The following is a 22,833-nucleotide window of genomic DNA, read 5'->3' on the forward strand; positions in this document are numbered from 1 at the left end:
CTCCAGAACAAGTCTGGCATAAACCGAAAAAACTTTATGCTATCTGGTCATCCCCAATCAATTATTTTGAATCCTCATCTCACAGCCACATGCAAATAGTGGATCCAGCTACAGGATTTGTCTACATATGAACTCAAGAGTCATAATGGTAAAATGTGCTGCAATTTTATACCACATTGTTTTAATTTTGCAAGCCAATATGTAATACCCTGTTGCCCCAATGTCATAAAGACAAGAAATAAATATTAAAAAACTATGAATCTTCTGTTCTTTGATCATTTTAATTGTAGACTGGTTGTCTTTCTCTTACGCATAATAAGAAATAATTTTTTACTCTAAGTTTTAGAGAAAAATTACAGATTATAAATCTTTAACATTATGATTACATGCCTCACAACAAACATAAACATAAAAATACATTACTCTTGATACAGGTGTCTCCTCCACTTTTTAAAGACTGATTTAAAGACTTGTAAGTTTAAGGAACTGGACAGGGTACATACTCAGAAAAGCAGAATTTTTGTACAAAATTTGTGGCAGATTGTTGGGGTTTTTTTAAAGGAAAGAAATTCATAATTTGAATAAAACTTCAGTCCTTTTATAGGAATTACTTTAAGTCTATTTTTTTTTTTAAATTAACTACCTCTGTTTAGCATATTCGTTTTTATGAAGGATACAAATAAGTTAATTTTATTCACTATGAAAATGTTGTCTTTTCTGGTGTCAGCAAGGTGGGATGATGTTGATGTTTCACAGGTATAAAGCCAAACACACTCGAAATATGCTCCACAGGGAACATTAGCCCCAAACTTTGAAACCAGAGTCAAATCAAAAAATCTATAAGGAGGAAGTGATGCAAAGATTGTGCTGCACTCCACTCTCTCTTATTGGGCTGATGTTGCTGTTGTTGTTATTGTGTTTTTTTGTCGTTGCTTTCTTTTTCCCAAGGCAGACTGTAACAATATCAAAGCTTTCATCCCTTGGAAAGAGCTGAGTTTGAAGAGTAGCTCAATCAACGATTTTACAATCACACTTCAAAAAACTAAAGTAAAATACATAGACAAAACAGGCAACTATTTGTCTATCTCTTCCTGTTTATGTAAGAAGCCATGAAATAATGAAACAAGTCTCACAGTCTATTTGACGTAACCGCTCCTGCTCAGCCATTTACAATGACTAGACACTTCTGATAATGGCAATGTCATGACATTTCCATGATGACTTTGGCCTCAGCTTTGTAAATCCCACAAGATCAGGTTACAGACTGAGGATTTAGAAAACGAGTAAGAAAGCTCTAAAGGAGAAAAGCTGTGATCATATGCAAATATATTCATTAGAGAAGAGATTGAACAGAAATGCACCTTCAATAATTTTTTAATGAATTTTTAAACATACAAAATGTGCTGCAGGTGTACAATTTAATGTATTTGACCTTCTAAGGACTGGTTAGCAGTATTTGCTACCAAAAAGTTTTCTTGAGTATAGTTTTTTCGTATTTCTGTTTAAAAATGTTTCCTTTAATCTCCTCAGCTTTTTTTTCGTTCTTATTAACAAACATTTATTTCTTCTTTACTTATATTACTTTATGTTCAATATAGCTATCAGCTGTAAGCTTTAAAGTTATAAGCAAATCCTACCGGATACCCTGAGATAGGTGACAACCTCTACATAGAACATATCATGGGCTGTGCCTGCTATATATGCATTTCCATACATTTTTCACCTTGCAGCATTCATTTATTTTAATAGCACAAAATATACAGTCGCAGAATAACTACTTCCCCATTTTTCCCCAAAGAAAACATTTTTGTTTTAGGAAGTAGGTGAATGCATTTTACTAAAATAATTTCACATGAATTCCAAAAAAATCTATGTCAATACTAATTTCTAGCCTTGGTTCAATAAATATGACAAGCTTAATTAAAATGTTTGAAAAATGTGGTATATTGGAAAAACCATTCTAGTGAGATACTGAACAATATTTGAGGTTCCAAATTTCGTGTGGGACAGGAGATGCCCAATACACATACACCTCATCCCTTCAGAGCTTTTTAGTGGGTTTGTTTGGTGGGTAGGGTTTTTTCTAACGTATTAGGTTTAGAGACTAGCAAATAAATGAAGGAAAGAGTATGTGATAGGTTTTGGAATCACTGAGAGAAATGTCTGACATTGAATGCTTCCTTTAAGACAATTAAGTAAAGGTCACATTGTTTCAGTATTACTTCTATCCCATTATGAAACAGAGGATTTTGAGCAGTAGTATGCATTCCTCCCTCTGATAAGCATACAACTAAAAGGAAGATCCTCCCAAGAAAGCAAGAATGTCAGCACAGATCTCTGCTTGTTATTTTGCTTTCAGCTAACACCACATTCCCCCAAAAATTTTTCTACTCACCTTTTCCTCTCCATTCAATCCACACACACACACATATATATATATATCTCAGAGATTATTAGACCAAAGAGCATTTCATATCAGGAAGAAAAATGCATCTTCGCAAAGATGCGCTTCTAAAGCATAGGACAAAATCTCCATTTGCCATTTTGGGTTACTATCCATTACTGAAATCTAACACTGCATGCTAAAACAGAAGGGTGCTTACCACAATCTGTGGAAATACTCTCCTATTGAAATGTGCTTAAAATCTCTGTGTACACTTCAGTGCTCTTTTCAATGTATTTGCAATTGAAAAAAAAAAATCCTCTTACTTTTACAGACTCTAGTTCCACAAAGCACTTAAGGAAATGTTTTTCCAGTGATGCGTTTATTCATGGAATTAAAAATATGCAAATATTTAAAACAGATTCTATTTCTCCTACTCCCCACATGTTAGCAGGAAAATTTGAGCCTTCTGATGGCAATTTTACTCTTTATTACATTTTATTAAAAGTGTGTTACACAAATATAGTACTTAAACAATACCAATAATTACCCAGCCCCCTAGTAAATTCCACTGTGGCAGGTATACCCTAAGTAAAATCTTGAAACTCCTTCCACTTTATCTGGAATAATGATTAACTGAAATCAGGATCTTATGGAAAATAACTTGATTGTAGCAGACTGTAGCTATGAACACAGCAGAACATGGTCAAGGGGGAAAAATCAGACATAAAAGCTAATGTATGGGAAAACAAGCAAAAAAATAGAGAAACTGTTTAAATCACTAGGTCTTCGGTCTTTGGAGTTGTGATATTCGGTGTGCCTCAGAATCAACCACACTTTTGTATGCTAAGACAGAGCTAAAACAATGATGTTTTTATAGCAGTAACTGTATCTTATAAATCAAAGTGTGCCAATGCAAGTTACACAATTTCTCCATTTGCACTGGACTGTATCTTCCAGTTTTATAAATCAGGCCAACTATGTCCCAGTATACATACATGTATATAAATATATATGGATTCCACCATCCCAAAAGCATAACAAGACTCAGACTGGACAGACAGAAGAAGCTGTCACAGCTACTCAACCCTCAACTATACAGCAATGATTCCAGCAATCCACTCTAAAGAGTTTTTAGAGGGTGGAGATTCCTCTTTATTTGTCTTTACTTTCAAAATCACTCATTTTCAGCTCTGAAAAAGGAAAACTGGAACCAAGGTATTGGATAAATAATATTGCAGCCACATGACATTAAATGCTGAACCAGCACAGGCTCACTCTGCCACTTCACATTTACACATAGAGTTTCATAGTGAGTCTTTGTCCTAGTAGATGTCAGATGCTTATCATCCAGCCTCCAACAGTCAGATAAATCTGGTATCAAGTATCAAGCCAGGATAACTACCATAGCATGGTCTCTTGATAATTCAGCTGAAGTGCCATAATGCAGTTATGCATGATCCAGATCAAATTTATACTGCCAAGTTATTTGATAATACACAGATACAGCATTAGTGAACACAGAGCCACAGACTTCAAACAACTTCAAGTATCAGGAACAATATATATTAGCCAGCTTTTACTCAATTCTTTGCAAAGTCCCTTGGGCTTTTGCTATCATTAGCTGGAATTCTACTTGGGATTCACTCTTAATATTTCATGGTGCACTTGGATGTATGTCATCATAGTGACAATGTTGATAAATTATTTTTGAAACCTGTTCTGCCATTTCATTTTTATGTCTACTTCTGAAATTGTATGAAACCACACTGGTACTTGAATTAAAACTAAACTGAAAATCTCCCAATGATTTTCACCTTTTTTTTTCTCCATATGGAATCATTTTCCCTTATGTTCTTATCTATTTTTTACCAGCCTTCACACAGACAGCACATTAAGAAAGTACTCAATCCCATTTTGCTGGTTTTGCTGAGACAAACATTTGGAAAGAATGCTTTTAAAATTCTCCTGTTCCCTACATGAAGAAGATGGGAGAAGAACATGTTCTTGTTTAACAGAATCCTAGAAAATCACTTGAATTTTGAACAAAAGTTTCATGGAGATTATAGGGAGTAATATTTTGTCAGAAAAGACAGAGTATTTGTCATTTAAAACTATTTAGATTGAAAAAAATATTCTGTTTATGTTCCTCCTCCAAATGTATTTTCCACATGTTTGGATGGGGCTCTGAGCAACCTGGTCTAGTGGAAGGTGTCTCTGCCCGTGGCAGGGGTGGTTGGAAGTGGATAATCCTTAAGGCCCCTTCCAACCTAAAGCATTCTGTGGTTTTATGATTCTATGAAAATGTCATGGTTTGAGAGCTCCAAAATCCAATTCCCTAGTCCAAGCCCCCTCGCACATCTCAACCCAGTGTGAGATGGTTTCCAGACACTACACAAGACTCAGAATGGGGGAAAGGGAATATATTACAATGACTATACAAATAAATACTACATACATTATATACAATCTTAGCTATCTCTACCATGACACAAAAGTATTTACTATGGATCAAATCTCTTCTCCCCTCCAAATAAAAGTCCAGGAGGGAACGAGGAAAGATCCTTTTCCACGGATCAAATCTCTTCTCCCCTCCAAATAAAAGTCCAGGAGGGAACGAGGAAAGATCCCTTTCCACTTTCAGAGCAGCAATGTCTCTAGGGCAGCAGGTCTATCTGTTTCGCTCTTCTCATGCAGCAGCTGTAGCTGGATCTCTGCCAGTACACACGAGGGGGTATCCAAGCCCCTCGGCCACTCGTCTCCAAGCGAGGGTCTTCTTCCGTGGGCTGTGTTCACCCGGACACAGTCGCCTCACCACGGTCATATCACGAAGCTCAGGGGTCTTCGTGACAGTCTGTATCTTCAGGGGATTCAAGTCCCTTTGCAGAGCTCTGTGCTCTGCCTCAAGCAGCGGGGAAGCCAAGGTCACCCTCCGCATTCTTCTTGGAGCTTTTTAGCTCCTCTCTGTAGTGCATGTTGCATCTTAGGACTTCCATCCAGTAGGAGTCCATCCTTTCCACTTAGGAAAAGGTCACAAAAAGAGTTTGGGGTTTTTGGTTCAGTTCTTACCCAAACTTTCTCTGTAGAACTCAGTTCTCTCTCTGCTGCTGGCTCTCGTTCTCTTCCTCTCTCTCCTTCCAGGAGTTCTCTCTGTGTTGCTGCCTGCCTGTTGCTGCTGCTTGGTCTTATCTCTTCTGGTTCTCTGCCACCGCTCCGGGCAGTGTTGTTCTGCCGCTGCTTCTGCTGCTCACTCACAGTGGAGAAAAACTCCCAGCTTTCTAGCTACAGATACTTGGTCTAGTTTAACACTGTTCTAAGTCTCTGTAACCCCTCTGCTGAGGACCGGGGGGGGGGCCCAGAGGCCCCAAGGGGCTCCGAGTCCCTTCCTCGTGGCCTCAGAACATGGTCATCTCTCTCAACAACCTTGTCTTCTGTTCTGCTTGTGATATGTTTATATTTTGCAGAAGCACTCATTGGGTAAAACCTCAAAACTTCAAGGGTCACCACCCCCTGGGGTTTTACCATTTTATAACTTCAGGGGGAAAACTGTTTTCCCCCACCACAACTCTCCACACCCCGCTTTTGCGAAATATCAACATATCACAACAATTTGAAAAATTCTAATCAGCATGCAATCTTCAACAACTAAAATATAATCAAAATCTCTCTACTACACATCAACATAGCATCATCACAAACTTAGCTCTACTCTTAGTACTTAACTTACATTACTACAGCCTTACTTTCACTACAATGGTACAGTCTGTGTTTTGTCTGGAAACCTTTTCTGCTACCACAAGTATCATGGCTCTTATCTTTTTATCCTCGATGGATTGCAACCATCCTCTGATACCAAAAATGTCATGGTTTGAGAGCCCCAAAATCCAAGTGTTCTGAGGATTTGGTTTTGATACAGTTAAAATAGTTTTGCACCTTTCCAAAGCCAACCCCTTAGTTAAGTTTTTCTACAAAAGAAAGACAAGACTAACTATATTTTCAGTATTATGACTCCAACTCACAGAACCATAGAATCACAGAATGGGTAAGGTCAGAAGAGACCACAGTGGGTCATCTGGTCCAAGCTCCTAGCTCCAGCTGGGTCATCCTAGAGCACATTGCACACGAATTCCATCCAAACAGTTCTGGAGTATCTTCACTGAGGGAGACTCCACAACACCTCTGGGCAATCTGTTCCAGTGCATGGCCACTTGCACAGTAAAGTTCTTCCTCGTGTTCAGATGGAACTTCCTGTGCATCAGTTCCTGCCCATTGTCCCTTGTCCTATTGCTTGGCACCACCAAGAAGGGTCTGGGTTCACCTTCTCAACAGCCTGCCTTTAGAACCTTATCTATGTCGATGAGGTCCCCTCTCAGTTAACTCTTCTCAAGGCTGAACAGGCCCAACTCTCTCAGCCTGTCCTTGTGAGACAGATGCTCCAGTCCATTGATCATCTTTGTTGCCCTCTGCCGGACCTGCTCCAGGAGCTCCACATCTCTCTTGTACTGAGGAGCCCAGAACTGGACACAGCACACCAGATGTGGCCTCACCAGAGCTGAGTAGAGGGATAGGATCAACTCCCTTGACGTGCTGGCAATGCTCTTCCTAATGTACACCAAGATAATTGGCCTTCTTGGCCACAAGGGCACACTGCTGACTCGTGGACAGTTTATTGCCCACCATGATCCCCAGGTTGTTTTGCACGGAGCTGCTTTCCAGCCTGTCCTGGTGCATGGGGTTATTCTTCCCCAGATTAAGGCCACTGCATTTGTCTCTGTTGAATTTCAGACAGTTCTTCTCTGCTCATTTCTCCAACCTTTCGAGGTCCTTCTGAAGGGCTGCATAGCCCTCTGGGGTATCTGTCATTATCCCAGCCTTGTGTCATCAGTGAACTTGCTGAGGAGGCACCCTCTCCTGTTATCCAAGTAACTGATGGATAAGTTAAACAGTACTGGGTCCAGTATTGAACTTTGGGGAACACCACTAGTGACAAGCCTCCAACTAGACCCTGTGCCACTGATTACAATCCTCTGAGACCTGCCATTCAGCCAGTTCTTAATCCACCTCACTGTCCTCTCATCCAGTCTGCACTCTTCCTGAGTTTAGGAGACAGTTTTGAAAGTCTTGCTGATGTCAAGGTAGACAATATTCACTGCTCTCCTCTCATCTGTTCAGGTAGTTGTTTTATTATGGAAGGCAATCAGGTTGCTCAATCATGATTCACCTTTAGTGTATCCATGCTAAATACTCCTGATCACCTTCTTGTTCTCCATGTGGATAGAGACGCCCTCCAGAATGAGAAGCTTCCTCACCTTTTCAGGGACTGAGTTAAGGCTGGACAGCCAGCAGTTCCCTGGGTCCTCCTTCTTGCCCTTTTTGGAGACCAGGGGGACATTTACTTTCTTCCAGTCTTCAGGCACCTCTCCTGATTGCCATGAGCTTTTAAAGGTGGTCATCAGCAGCCTCACTATGGCGTCTGCCACTTCTCTCAGTACTCATTGATGCATCTCATCAGGGCCCATGGACTTGCGGACACCAAGCTTGCCTAGGTGTTCTCTAATCCAATCCTCCTTGACCAAGGGAAAATTTTCCTTTCAACACTTCTTTGCTCTGGTCTCCTGGGTTAGATATTCCTGAGAGCTGGTCTTGTCAGTGAACACCAATGCAAAGGCAGCATTCAGTAACTGGCTTCTCTGTGTCCTCTGTTACCAGGTTACCCCTCCCACTTAGTAACAGGCCCACATTGTTCCTAGTTTTCCTTTTGTTACTGATGTATTTGAAGAAGTCCTTCTTGTTGCCCTTGACATCCTCGGCCAGATTTAATTCCAGATGGGCCTTGGCCTTGCTTGTCTCATTTCTCATTACATATGCAAGAGAGGAACACATAAACCCTCTTTTTTTCATCGTGTATCTGAAGAGTCAAACAATCAGATCACATATAGAAATATATTTCTTCACATTCAGCTTTGCATGCTCTGCACACATAACTTGTGGATCGTCTGTTAAAAACATAACAAAAAATTTGGTGTTTCAAACTTCTGCATTAACTAATGTTCAGTTCTTAAAGACAAATACTTCCAAGCAAGAAAAAGACAAAATTAAGATATATTCCCAATATTTGATTCAACTTGTTAAGTATTCTGCAAAGAACTATTCTATTAGAAAAGATTTTTCATTCCTCTGTGTTAGCTATCAATCAGACACAACACTTTGCATATCTCAAAAGCTTTAAGTAAAGTAAAATGGAATAAGAATATTCGATCTTCCAGTACTGATCAATAGTTCTCAATCAAAATGTCACAGTCTAATTCATGCTTTGCAACTTGATATGAGGTAGAAAGATAAGGTTATTGAGAAATGGGCACTAAACATTTTTATCTGGAATACTGATACATCACATGTAATGCCTATGAAGCATAAGTAATGAGATAAAAGCTATATAACAGTCTGCATATAGTAAGTTCTTCTGGCATATGTTTACACTGGGTGGCAACATTCTACTGATTTTATTTCCAGGAAAGACCTTGAAGATAAAAGTCAATTAAATCCCTAAGGCAGAAGTAAAAGACAAAGGGAGATGGAAACGTTGCTAATAACAGCTGTACTTTGTAGTTTCTCTGTTCCAGAGGCTTTTCCCTTAGTACTGATGACTGTCCAGATATTTACAGTGCTGTCCTAAGCTACTATCAGAATTAGGTGATTACTGGGGGCTAGGATCAGCTTCTTTTACCATGGTTCAAAGAATAATCAGAGATGATGGGATGCCAGGTTCCATACTACTTCTTTGGAGAACATAAAGCCAGGTCACTTTCATAAGGCAGAGGGGAGCATTTTCAGCAACTTTCAAGTGTTTTTCTCAACTTTTAAATAGAACCAAACTCCTAATTTAGAAAATTAATATATGTGCCTATTTATTTCTGGTCATTGTAACTTTTCCTCTCTTTTGTTTCTCTCACCTTTGTTTTCTTTTTGGTACTAGTAAGAAATTGTGTTCCTCACTTCAAGTGCAGGTCTGGGAATAAGGAATTTTATTTTTTTTCCCCAAGACTTCCTGTGCAGCCACAAATAAACTTCTTAATCTCTATGTCAGTACCCACACCTTGTAAAAAAAAAACTTTGCTTTTATATTTATTTAATTTATAGAGAGTTTCTTCTCTCCTACCTATGATTCTTGCTTGCTGACAATTTTAAGTCCATTCATGTTTGTAGAGTATTTGAAGATGAAAGGTGCAAGAGTATATTATTTTGTGGTGGAATGTTTTAATTAAAACATCATGCAATGGTTTCAAATAACCACTCTTCTAATGTCTGCATTTAAGGTGCTTGTCTACACTGGCAAGAGAACTGTGTAAGGCTCTTCTCCAAACTAAGTCATATGAGGATACTGACTTTAGCTGATGTTGTCAGGCCTCAGAGGAGCCTTCCTCTCCAATAAGGGAAAACACAGCCTAGGGAGTTTACCTGCTGCCTTTGTTATCTAGTCCCTAATATCAATTAACTGTGTGCCTTATTTTGACACCACTACCAAACCCTCAAAATGCCAAGAAAAGGAGACTAGTAAATGAAAACGCAACAAGTGGGTTGAGAACTGCTCATTCATCTAATTCACAGGACTCTTCTAATGTTGTAAGATGCTAGGATTTTTCAACCTCACCTGTAATCTAATTGAAGAAGATTTTCAAATGAAGCTGAATTAAATCAAGATCATAAGACATGTATCTGCAGTCTAGAAGGCAGCTGTTTTTCTACCATCCATGCTAGAATTTTGGCCATGGCCCTATTCTAATATTACTGCCTTCATCAGATTGCCACTTTTCCCTGCTGCAGGCAACAACTGCTTCATTTGCTCAGCAGGACCTCAATTTCCAAACAAGGTGAAGCCTCTAAGCAGAAAAAATTGTTCTAGCAAACATCCTAGAACTTAGCAGATGTAGACCACCTGATACCAGTTCTGGTTGATTGCTGAAGCATCTTGCTTCACAAGAAAAGCCTTCCACATTTCCCCCCTAAATGCTCTACCTTTCTTCTCCCTTGTCTATCATTGCTTCAAGAACCTTGTCCATAGTTATGGAATAATGAAAGATTCAGGGTAATATATATACCTGTTCCATAGTTATGGAACAAGGCAAGAAAATTCATTAACACTCTATACCTTATTCATTATGATCGTTTAATTTGGAAAGTCTTTGCGTGGGCAAATGGACCTGAGAAACAGATGAAAGGTTATATATTTGCTAATATATTCACACAGAGGAGCCTCACATAGCAAGAAAACGGGGCCAACCTGCTAAGGCTAGTTTGTAGATTACCACAGATGCATCACATCTGAAAACAAATCCCACTGCTGACGACAGCATATGTTTTGCATGTGGTGGAAATGCCCATCTTTTGTGCAGAGGGTTTTCAAGTATAGAAAATAATTTCATGGTTTTGTAGAGGTTGTTTTTTTTTTCTTTTTAAATAATGCTAATTTATTCATGAAACATTTGAGATTAAACAGTAAACATATAACTTCTACCTCTTTTATTGTTCCACATTATTACTTTTTTAATATAAGAACTGTCCCTATTTCTCTAATCATCTTTCAGACTGAGCAACATTCATATCATGATTTGTGCTGTGTAATATATTTTTTAACTGACTGGGACTGTCATATCTATAATTTTCCAGGAGTCTCTGTTCCCTTTCTCTGGGTAAATTTCAGTACAATACCTGCTATTTTTCTCAATGAGGACATTATAAAATAGTGTTTGCGTCCCACAAATAGCCAGAATTTTAGCATAAGCAACTATGGATGGCTGAAGAAACAAGGAAGGACAAGAAGATGGTTGTGAGAGTAGGAACAGCAGGCTACAAACATTGAGAATACCTGTCTCTGAACTGACAACTGGATCAATGGCATTTCACCTCATTGAGGGCAAAATCTTGGCACTCCATTCGATAGGATCCCACAGCTGAACTTATTAATGAAATTCCCTCTCACAGTTAAAATTTAAAAAAAAAAATTAATATGAATGTGGAAGAAAGCCAATTTGATGTTTGTAATTATCGAGGTAAAATCCACGACCTGCTGAATGTATGCAAAATGGACCCTGAATGGAGTATATAAAAGTGGTATGTGCAGAGAATAACAGCAAGTATTGAGATTTCTTTCTGGTAAAGCAAGTCATCATACAAGATCTCTACCATGAGTGCCAAGGGGGCTTCACTGAAAGGTAAGACTTTTGACATTCACTTGCTCATAACTTTTATATTTCTTTCAATTTAAATTGCATTAGGAAGCAACTGAAATATAACAGCTCTAGAAACTCAGGTCTTCCAGCCACCTAGTCTTCCAGTAATGTGAAACCTGCCTCCAGAAGGTAGCTTGATCCCTTTTGTCTGCTACGACTGCCTTTGCATTGGGCAGTGTCACAGAAAATTGAGGGATGTAACACCTGCCCCTGCCCCTGAAAGTTTGGATACAGACTGATTTGCTACACCACTCAGAAGGCAATGACTAGAAGTCATTACACACAAAGCTAGAAGTGATGTAGTAATTTTCAGGTGAATGTTTTCATAACAGTCTTCAAACTTTTAAGCCAAGTCTCAGATTTTCTTATTCATAGAGTTATTCCCCAGAGTACGTTCCTAACTGCAGTATGCTGCATGTACCTTGCTCACAAGGTAGGAGGAAGGCTTACATCAATAACGTGTAAATGCACTTTTTTTGAATGTAGAGGTAGAAAGAAACTTATCACATGATATCATTGGGGGCAGTTCTGCTGATTTATGAAGCACACTTTAATTTAAAATAAGTCTAGTGAATCAGTACATGTAACAGGTCAATTTCCAGAAGTAAAAATCTCAGAGCACAGAACAGTGTTCTTTGAGTGTGTAAATTCAGTTGAAAATATTTGCTTTTATTTTTTCCATTGTTTTTCTGTGTATATTTTATTTCACTGAATAGAAAACTTAACTCTGTTAAGTTAATATGAAAAGTTTTAAACAGATGAAGTTTTGTGCTTTAGATAATGAAAACTCCTCTATATCAGTTTCAGAAGCTCAGGAGAAAAGAAAAAACCTCTCTCTGATTTCTTAGCAGTAGGAAATTTAGGGTTAAACTCTAAATAGTAAAGCAGCACAGCTGCTGGAAATCTTCTGAAGGAACTCCCAGGACAATCAAAACCTTAAGAGAGTGATCTAACCACACTCCCACAAAAATTAATTTAAACTCCAAATTTTTGCAAAGAAGAAAAAGACCTCTGGAAGGAGGAGGGCAAAAAAAAAAAAAAAAGAAGATCAATCTATTTTCCAAACATATATCTGTGCAAATATAACTATGTATTATATTTACACTGTGAAGAAGTTTGATTTTTTTTTCTTCCATTTATCACTACATTATAAAGTCAGACACCATAGTAAGAGACTTCAGAACACAGAGTACACTGCAACACAGGTTACCTTCTCACACTCTGTAGCAGGTTCTGCTATACTGTCAGGATGACAGAGGGGAAAAAGGATGTAAGAATTACAGAATTATAGTGCTTCCTTCCTCCACTGATTTTCAGCAGCCAGTACAGGGGGTACTCTCAGCCACGTGACAGCACAACCCAAATCACCCATCAGCTGGCTCTGACAGCTACTTCTAAATGTACCTGTAAGTCAATCTGATTCCATTTTGCTTTGTTTTAAACTTGAACAGGTTTGTTGCTGGTAGCCCTTCTGGTGTCCAACATGCTCCTGACAAAGGAAGGAGTGACCTCCTTACCAATCTGCCCCAATGGATCCATCAATTGCCAAGTTTCCCTTGAGGAACTTTTTGACCGAGCAGTTAAACTTTCACACTATATCCACTTCCTGTCTTCAGAAATGTTCAATGAATTTGTAAGTACTCTGTCTTTTCCAGAGAGCAAGAAAATATAAAATTGCAATTTAATTCTTTTTAAGCACAAACATAGGTTAACCTGTGAAACCCTTCAACAGATAAACAAACAGGATTGCTGCACAGACAGTGACAGTCCCAATGTCGACAATGTATGGTGCTGACCATTGCTAAGATCCCCAACACTTCTTTTAAAGTGTTTTAAACACATTTTCCCATCATTCTTTATCTGTGGGACAAGTTTCTGTTTGCTGGGTGCCAGTTCCACTCTAAAGACCCACCAGAAACTTTTAACCTTTACAGCATAAAAGCAGTGATAAAAGCAGTGGAACAACAACTAGTTAATACAGGGTTTGAACTGAAGATCTTACTTATCTGTTTCAATAATGCCTGTCTGTGCTGATCTGCAGGATGAACGCTACGCTCAGGGCCGGGGTTTTATTGCAAAAGCTGTTAATGGCTGCCACACTTCCTCCTTAACCACTCCTGAAGATAAGGAGCAAGCTCAGCAGATTCATGTAAGTCCCATTTCTAATGCCATTCAGTGTAAGACAGAGCAGGGTAAGGCATGGAAGAAGGAGGGTTATGGGATAGTGAGGCAGCAGACAGAGAGAAAGAAATCAGCTCAATAGGAATAAAAAAGACAGGAAGAGGAAAACACCAAAAAGCCAAGAAAAGTTGATTTAACATTTGCTGATACTAAGTTACAAACCATATAGTGTATATATGTACCAGTAACTTTCAATGTCCCTTCCTTTTCCTGTATGGTACATTTAGTCACTGCATCTTATTTCCAAATAAATACAACCCCCTGGAGCAATGCCAGTTACCATGATTGTACGGTATTGAGAACACTACAACCTTTAAACAATTACCTTAAAACATATTATAGATAGTTATTATTTTAACAAACATAAAAAATACATTGCTGTATGTAGGCAGAGGTAAATAGTTTTCCAGTGGCTGAAAAAAATGACATTACTAAACAAATGTTGAATAGATTTTCCTGCTGTTACCAGTAGGAAAAAATGGTCATATCATTATGCAAATACAAAAACTCTAGTGTGAAATACTGTAACATACCTGTAAAGAGAAACACACTGCATACATACATGAAATGTAAAACTTATTAAGGGAAGATGAAGATAGTCTTTTTCGGCCTATGCTCAGCTCACAGATACAGAATTAAAATTCTCTGCAGAAAAAAATAAGCAGAGGTATATAAATGGGGCTGTTCCAGGGAGAAATCTCTATCAGTTTCATGGTGGTGATATCTTTGCAATCCCACAATATTGCCAGCTTCTCAGTATGTCATTCAGAAATTCTAGCGGGAGCAATAGAATTCATGGTCCTGGGTTGTGCATCTAGCAAAGAAGAAAAGGTTTAATACTAACCCTACCATAACCATAAGCTTTATGAATTCCTATTGCCCACAAGAAAGGACAATTTTTAAAACCAGAGAGCTATTGCTGGAAGCACCATTGTTCAAAGGGGAAGACAGATGTGTTATGTAGAGGCAATAAAAGCTATACAGTGGTTTACCATAATGTGAACCTTCCAGCCAAAAAATAAAATTAAAAAAAATCATTGAATTTAAAAATGTGCATAAAAAATCAGAGAAGAGTTCTGGTTTTTCTTCACAGAGATGAAATGTAGTTGTGCTTGCTAGTTTTTGACTTAGATAGGATTTATTTTATTTTCTATTGCAATACTGTAACTGCTTGTGCAAATATTGTAAAATATGATGACACCAATTACAAACTTCAAATATGCAATTACACAGAGATATCTAAGACAGCACTATAGGGTCCATTCAGTGATAGGTCCTGGAATAAATTCCTAAATCACAATTTCTATGGACGCTACTCTAAATGTCTTCTAATGCTGCCAGCATTTAGCCTTCTTATTTTAACTTCCTTTTCTTAATATGTTTGAACAGCATGAAGACCTACTGAATTTAGTACTGGGAGTACTGCGCTCCTGGAATGATCCCCTGATCCACTTGGCCTCTGAAGTACAAAGAATCAAAGAAGCTCCAGAAACCATTCTCTGGAAGGCTGTAGAAATTGAAGAACAAAACAAGCGGCTTCTAGAAGGAATGGAGAAAATAGTTGGGCGGGTAAGTATTAGGTCCTTAACATGCTTCCAGCCTCTTGCTGTAAGAAAGACACATGCAAAGGTAGACTCTCCCTCCCTGAAACATTAAAGGAAGATGTGAAGATAAAAATAAGATATAAAGATATAAAGTAGATCTGAACATAAAAATGGGAGCCAAAATAGTTGTCAGAGAACTTTTCAGCTTTCTTTTCTTCTGTTATCTTGCAATTTCTAAAGAGACAATGTGATGTGACCGGCATAGCATAATCCACCATACTCCCAGTTCTGCTTCAGGAGGAGGTGTAATCATCAAGACTGCCAATCATAATTCTATCTTTGAGTATTTTCAATGTACAATTCTGATTGTTTAAGGATGCATGGACATTTTTTTCACGTGCACGTATTTTTATATATATATATATGTTTTAACATGTCTGTACACATCTGTTACATCTAGGTATTGTGTATAGGTTTTGGAAACAGATGCTCTACTTAAAACTGTTCTAGAAGTCTGGGCTGTTGCAAAGATGTGGCATGCAGTAAAGTAATCCTAGTATCTTCCATTTCTCTTTTCGCACCATACTGGTTCCTCTGAACTCTGGCTCTGACTTGGTTCCCCCTACACTTCTAAGTTTAGACAACAAGGCTGTTATCTGACAAAATCCATACTTGAATAGCCCTTGTTATCAGTAACTGATTGAAAGCTTTCCTGAATAAAATCAGCTCTAGCTTGTTTATTTTTAAAGGGGCCTCTGCTAGTCTCTGAATATATCATTCTGTCAGTGAGTTAGATGTTGACAAGAGGTTCTGACTTTATTGGCTTCTGCTTAGGCTCTGAACAGTTGAACAGCAGTAAGAATGCCACCATCACTGTGTGTCCACCACTTCCCACTAGATCACTCATGGTCTCTCTCTCTTTCAGTTAGGTATGTATTTACTCAGAAACCTTATATCATACAGGCTACAAATACATTTATCAGTGTAACCAAATACATCTCTATCACATATCTATGTGTAAAAAGGGTGCAGGTGAGGATCCAAGATAAGAGTAAGAAGTCAGTTTCCCTGTCACCACCTTCTCATTCTCATTATTTACAGAAGGAGGTTGAAGATAAGACTGCCACATTCATTAGTGTCAAACCACATTTTTGAGTCATAGTAAGTCTATTTTTTTGCCTGTTGCTTTAAAGGAACAATAGAGACTCCACAGATACTTTCTTATGTGCCTTTACAAAATACAGCTGGTGGGGAGTAAGGATGATACATAAGGACCAATAGACACAGAGTTCCTTCCTGCTGTGAAAGATAGATTTCTGTGATATGAAAAAATTGCCTCTTTCAAACAAGGAGTTCTAAACCAATATTCACCTCAGATACTAACTCACTGCATGAGTTCCTGTACTTAGCTTTCTAACATTAGAGGTCTCTGTATCACTCAGCACTTTTTTTTTTTTAATGAAATCTGAGGTCCAGTACCTCTGAACATGTACTATTGAGATTTGTCTGGTAATGTGTACTTGAAGCTGCATGTATCAGAGAGATTGCCTAAGAAATGGGCCAAGACAAATCTGGAAATGCACACACAACAACTTCTAGGAACAAATGTTAACAAAGTTTTCAAGGTGGAGGCAATCAAAAAGAGATATCCATAATGAGTCTATCTATGCATGAAGGAAAGTCTGATTCCTCTGCAAACTCAGGTTCCCCTGGACATAGGTTACCACACTAGTTCTCTTAAAACACTTCTGAAACAGTTAAGCTTTATACATGTTTTAGGAAAACAGCCTGAGAAATGTGACGAATTCATTCAAAACCTGAATGAAGCTATAGAACATTATACAGAATAGTGCGAACCACAAATGAAACCATTTTACAAGCCATACACTAACAACTGTATTTTCCAAGGTCAGTATTTTAAATGCTATCTTCTACATCCAGTCAGGTTCACTATCATTTATTTCTAGTATCACTTTGTGTCTTTAGGTTCATTCTGGTGAGATCGGAAATGAAATTTACTCTCCGTGGGAAGGACTTCCATCTCTTCAACTTGCTGATGAGGACTCCAGACTCTTTGCCTTTTACAACCTGCTGCATTGCCTCCGCAGAGATTCCCACAAAATTGACAACTATCTCAAGCTTCTGAAGTGCCGCCTAATCCACGATAACAATTGTTAAGTACGCATGGGCCTAATCGCTTACCGAAATCATTCATCACAACGTTCTTGATGCTTTGCCACTTATCATTGCAAACTTTATGAAAAGTCACACTGTGCAGTATTTGTATGATCAGTAATTTTCAGGTATGTTTGTACAAATTCTGGCTGCAACTATTAGCACCATGTATCTTGGTGTTTTAAAATGTTATGAACTTCTTGTATGACAAGAATACACTCTTCTGTCTAATCTCCTCACCTCACTACTTAGTAGTATTTCAGTCATAAACAGGTATGCAGATACAAATAAAAATATTCTTAAAGCCAAAAAACATATGACATTGAGTGGTATCAGTGAATGAAAAACAGCTGGTATGGTTTTTACCTTTAACAGTAGCTTCTCTTTTTGGATCTCCATCTCCACTTACTGATGACAGGCTATCTTACTTGCATTGCTCTTTCCCCCCCTTCAAAAAAACGGGGAATAAAAAGGAGGGAGATCAAAAGCAGATTAATCACCTATTACACTAAACTACCCTAAACTTAAAGTATGGTCTGAAATCCAATCTACTTGGATCAATTCTTTTACTCTGTACAAAAACTGTCAGAGTAGGGGAGGGAAGATTAAGAAATCCATCCTGGCTAACATAGCCATTGATTCCCCCATGCAATCCATGGACAGAGAAGACATATACAGAATTTTAAGGACAGAGATACAGGCATATCTACATCTTCTACTGACTATTTGGAGAAGAAGCATTTCCAAATAAAAGTTCATTATATTCTTGGTGACTAAGACCAAAAGAACCAACAGGTTTCCATCGATCTCAGAAGGAAATGCTAGGCAGCCATATCATATTCATCTAGTCTTCACATTACTCACAAGCGATGTGGTCATTGCAGTTGCTCAGAAAACTTTCAAGTTATAAAAAGGCACTAGCTGAGCTAAGATGTCTGCTGTCCTAAACCCAAAGTGTCTCCATTCCCCTTGGGTTAAATCAGAAAGTTTTTAGGGTACTCATTTCAAAACACTATAATTAAACATTGGAAATTTGGAAAGACCAAAACAACTGACTACTTTTGTAAAAATCTGGCTTATAGTCACACAGCAAGTAAGAAGTCAAATTGGCTGGAGCCATTGACCATATCTACATACAGTCTTTGTAAGCCATAAAGAAACTCAGCCTTGGCTTCATCACACAGCTTTAGCAAACAGGAGCTTAAATTCTAATCAGCTCCTCATGGGTTTGGATTCCTATTAGAAAAGCATGCTGCATTGCTCTAGGTTTGAGCCAGATCAGAGGAAGAGTGAAACACCAGAGAAGATGGGTTTGAGGCCCTAAGGCTTTCACTGCCATAACAAAATAAGCACAGCCATAGTAGGTATTTAAGTAAGGGATTAGAAAATACCAACTGCTAGAAAGGTCCCATTTCAGCCCTCCCTATAAGAATGCAATGATACTTGCATTTCTGATTATGTATATATATAATGGCCTTTTAATCTCTTCATGTTTTCAATTATTGATTGCCTCAGGCTTTATTTAGGTAAGTATACACTAAGCCCAATTGTAATATATATAAAATCACCTTTACAGCAAGTAAATTCCTTGCAAGACAGTCACAACTGACATTTTTCATAAGCTCTGAAATGCACAAAACTTGAGACAGATGCAACAGTAGCTTAACAACACACAGCTGTACACCACAGTCAAGGAAGAAAATGGGTAAAATTTGCCAGGCAAAATGCAAGTGCCCAGACTAGAATTTAAACTGATCATAATATTCTAGTTTTTGTTATAATGCCAATGAAGGGGAAAAAAGCATTTTAAAGGAAAAAAAAAGAAAAAATGCTTTTTTTTAATATCATAAGTGCTTAGAATTACAGTGAGTTCTTATTGAAAAGAAAACATGAATAATGGGACTAGTCTGTATTGAGCTGGAAAAACGATTATGTCTTGCTGAGTAAACTCCTACCTCAGAATTGCTTTAGAATTCAAAAGCAACTTGATTAATAGGGCAGACATTCATAATTTTACACTTACATGACTAGATCTAAAACAATGACTCTCATTAACTGCTTAAAAATTACAGTGCTAAACCAATTGTTTAAAACTTGCATGCACTGGCTTTCTTATAGCTTGTTTTAGTACAATGATGAGGGTTTTAATTTCATAAAGAAAGATAGAATGACAAAAAATATACTAAACAACTGAAAAACTGTCTGTTTTGCAGCTGTTAAGCTAAAGGAGTATTAAAAATTGATCTGGTTAATATTCTGAGTCAGCACAGATGTCACAGAGACAGAGAGATGTAGAACCCCATGGACAGATTCAAAGATACACTTTCACTGTGAAAGGCCCTGGCATGGACAATCACTTCAGAATCTGAATGTCCAAACCACAATGTAGAGCAATTGGAAATTCTATTTATTTTTGGGTTCTTAATAGGAACAATACAGTCTTACATCATTAATAGACAGATATGAGGAAGAAATTCTTTACTGTGAGAGTGGTGAGGCACTGGAACAGGTTGCCCAGAGAAGCTGTGGATGCCACATCCATGGAAATGTTCAAGGCCAGGCTGGATGGGGTTCTGAGTAGCCTGGTCTAGTGGAAGGTGTTGCTGCCCACAGCAATGGAGCTGGGACTAGATGATCTTCAAGGCCCCTTGTAACCCAGGCTAATTCTGTGACTTTATGATTCTAATATTTTGTTAATTAGTGCATGTTTGTAAGACCTGAGCAACTATTGTCTCTTGTCCGACAAGATATTACATAGCCAATCTCTTATTTTATTAAAAAAAAGAAAAAACAAAACAACAAAAAAACAAAACTTAGAACAAACATGTTCTTTCTAAGTGAAAGAAACAGTTATTCATAAGAGTTTTTCCCCAAGTGTATTAACATTTGGCTACTTCAGGTTTCCAGCATTTGAAATAGATAGTTTTCTTATGGCCTTGCTTAAATCTCTGTTCATACTGTTAGTTCTGTTCATTTAAAATTGCTTTGTGACAATAATGGAAAGGTCCACATAGCTGAAATATAGGCTGCCTGCTGTTCCATTTGAAAAAGGCATTCAAGCTTCCATAGATGGCACTAAACTTAAGATAACACTTTGTGACACCAAATCTAAATGGTATGAAGTTTGAACGAATTTATCAGTGAGAGCATTTATAACTGAACACAACAAAGCGACAGAGATACACAAAATAGAAATCTGACTTGCTATTCATGACTTGTTTCTAGACTCTGGAGCAAACAGAAATAATTTTGAGGATGATTTTAAAGCCCATATGGGGGAGATTTTACTGACAGCATATGCCATTTGGATCCAGCTGCTTAACTAGTAATGTGATAATCTCTCTACTATCCTTTATTTTTCTCTTTTTCATTTGAGTTCCCACAAAAAACCTCCAGTGGTTTAACTGTAACTTGGCAACTCATCTGTACAATAGAGTTGACCTTTACAATATTATTTCAAAGACAATCCACAATTTTAATAACAAGTGATATACAGAGCAGAAACCATACATATCTTCTAAGTTTAACTTCCGAACAACAGAAATTCTCTAAAGGCTACATTTTAAACTGAGTCTGCTTATTATAAATGAAATGTATACAAACAATAAATTATGTCAGAGATGTTAAACTCAGTAATTCTACTTATGTATATATCCATACACTAAAGAAATCTAGTACTACAATCATGCATGGGAATAGCATTCCCACTGAAATTACTGGGTTTACTGATCTGTAAAGCTATTTACATTATGACTATTTCTATCTCAAGCTCTTAATGACTTGTGCCTGCAAATTACTTTGCTAAATCTTGAAGAGCGATGTCGAGCCTCAATGTTCAATTCAATCGAAATTTAAGATTGACTACACATAGGTTTATACTAAGTGTTAAAAAAGGTTTAAAAATAGTTTAAAACATAATGATATCTTTTTGAAGTTCCTTGTACTCATGTCCATCTTTAAGCTAAAGATGTTTAGCTTAAAGAAGCTAAATTCAACACCAGTCTTGGAAAACAGTAGGAATGTCAACAGTGGTTTTCCAACATTTTTCCCCAAACAACTCAATGACTACCAGATAACATTTCAACAATATCTACTTTCATTGGGATTTTAAGGCTGTATTTAGATACGTAAAGCATAGAAATGAACTGTATTTACTGACAATATTTAATAATAGTAGTGCCTCAAAAATGCAATTTTCCTATCAAACATCACCACACTAATTATGGGAACATTTTTCCTTTTTAATAAATGATAGGGTTCATTACACTGAAGAGTTCAGATCACTTATTACTTCACGAGTGACAGTGTGAGTCATCAAAAATTCTAAGAGCACTCACTTTAGCATATCAAAGAAGCTATAAAACTCATACCATTTGTACCATATACCACATGCTGCAAAGGAGTTTGCAAATACAAAATAGATAACATGCATGTGCACTCAATGAATAGAAATTAGTTCATGCACTAAATGACTAATTCTAAAAATATTCCCATTTACTAATAAAGATTTTTTTCACTATCAAGCTGACTACCTCCCTCCAGCTTTCAGTGTAAAATAATACTGTATTTTTAAGAGTATTATCAGAATTACTAGACCCACACTCAACCAAGTCACTTTTACTGTACACTAACAGGGAAGAAAAAAAGGGTCCCTTCCCAACAAGGGCCTGCTCTGTTTTCGTATAATTCAACAAGCAGTAATCAGAAGTATTCCAAGGGTGGTACATAACTTTAGCTTGTCTCTCTGCTGTTCTTTTCACTTGATTGCTAAGGCAGAAATAATTTCTGAAATATATATAGATACTATAGTGCTTACCTTTACTGACTTCATGTTTGAAAGCATTGTGCATGGTTTGCAGGATTAGGCCAATAATGATACATGACAATAGGCTCTTTCTTTAGCCAGATGATTGAAATAACAATAATCTTCCCCAGGACCCATTCTTGGGAGATTTCCAGCCTGATTTCACGGACAAAAATAGTTCATACAGCACAAAGAAGTTTCCAAGCTTTTGATGATTATTCAAGCCTAACTAAAGCCTCAGAATCTTTTGGATGTTCCAACATCCTGGACCTACAGCATATGTACTACAACTTAATATGACAAAAGGTACTTGAATTGATTTGATTATCATGGTATCTTCATGCAATAGAGACCGTGGGCTCTCATGTCAAAACTAATGCAATAAGTAGCTGAGCATTTCTATAAAGTGGTTTTTGTGTTATTTGCAAGGAATTTGTTCTTCTGTGTCCCTGTTGCATCAAAGTCAGAAATGGAAAAGATTCTGTTCTTTATCATCTTGTACTTAAAAATACTCCA

The 22,833-nt window shown here is 37.6% G+C and overlaps 1 protein-coding gene across 1 annotated transcript; it reads left to right on the top strand.

The window, feature by feature from the left end:
• The first annotated feature begins 11,269 nt into the window (after positions 1–11,269).
• PRL (prolactin) lies at positions 11,270–17,826 on the top strand. Its single transcript, XM_051799279.1, has 5 exons — positions 11,270–11,595; positions 13,065–13,246; positions 13,655–13,762; positions 15,184–15,363; positions 17,325–17,826. The coding sequence occupies exons 1-5, from the start codon at positions 11,568–11,570 to the stop codon at positions 17,514–17,516; spliced, it is 690 nt and encodes a 229-aa protein (XP_051655239.1). The 5' UTR covers positions 11,270–11,567; the 3' UTR covers positions 17,517–17,826.
• Positions 17,827–22,833: the final 5,007 nt, after the last annotated feature.

The sequence above is a fragment of the Manacus candei genome, unplaced genomic scaffold (genome assembly GCF_025592945.1).
Source record: "Manacus candei isolate 608988 ecotype Guabito, Panama unplaced genomic scaffold, ASM2559294v1 h1tg000049l, whole genome shotgun sequence".
In the NCBI taxonomy this organism is placed as follows: Eukaryota; Metazoa; Chordata; class Aves; order Passeriformes; family Pipridae; genus Manacus; species Manacus candei.

Bases quoted from the DNA above. Each gene is read 5' to 3' on its own strand.
- PRL (XM_051799279.1), top strand. From the start codon at position 11,568: ATGAGTGCCAAGGGGGCTTCACTGAAAG. The intron at 11,596-13,064 runs GTAAGACTTTTG...AAACTTGAACAG, and splicing joins CAAGGGGGCTTCACTGAAAG to GTTTGTTGCTGGTAGCCCTT. The intron at 13,763-15,183 runs GTAAGTCCCATT...ATGTTTGAACAG, and splicing joins AGCAAGCTCAGCAGATTCAT to CATGAAGACCTACTGAATTT.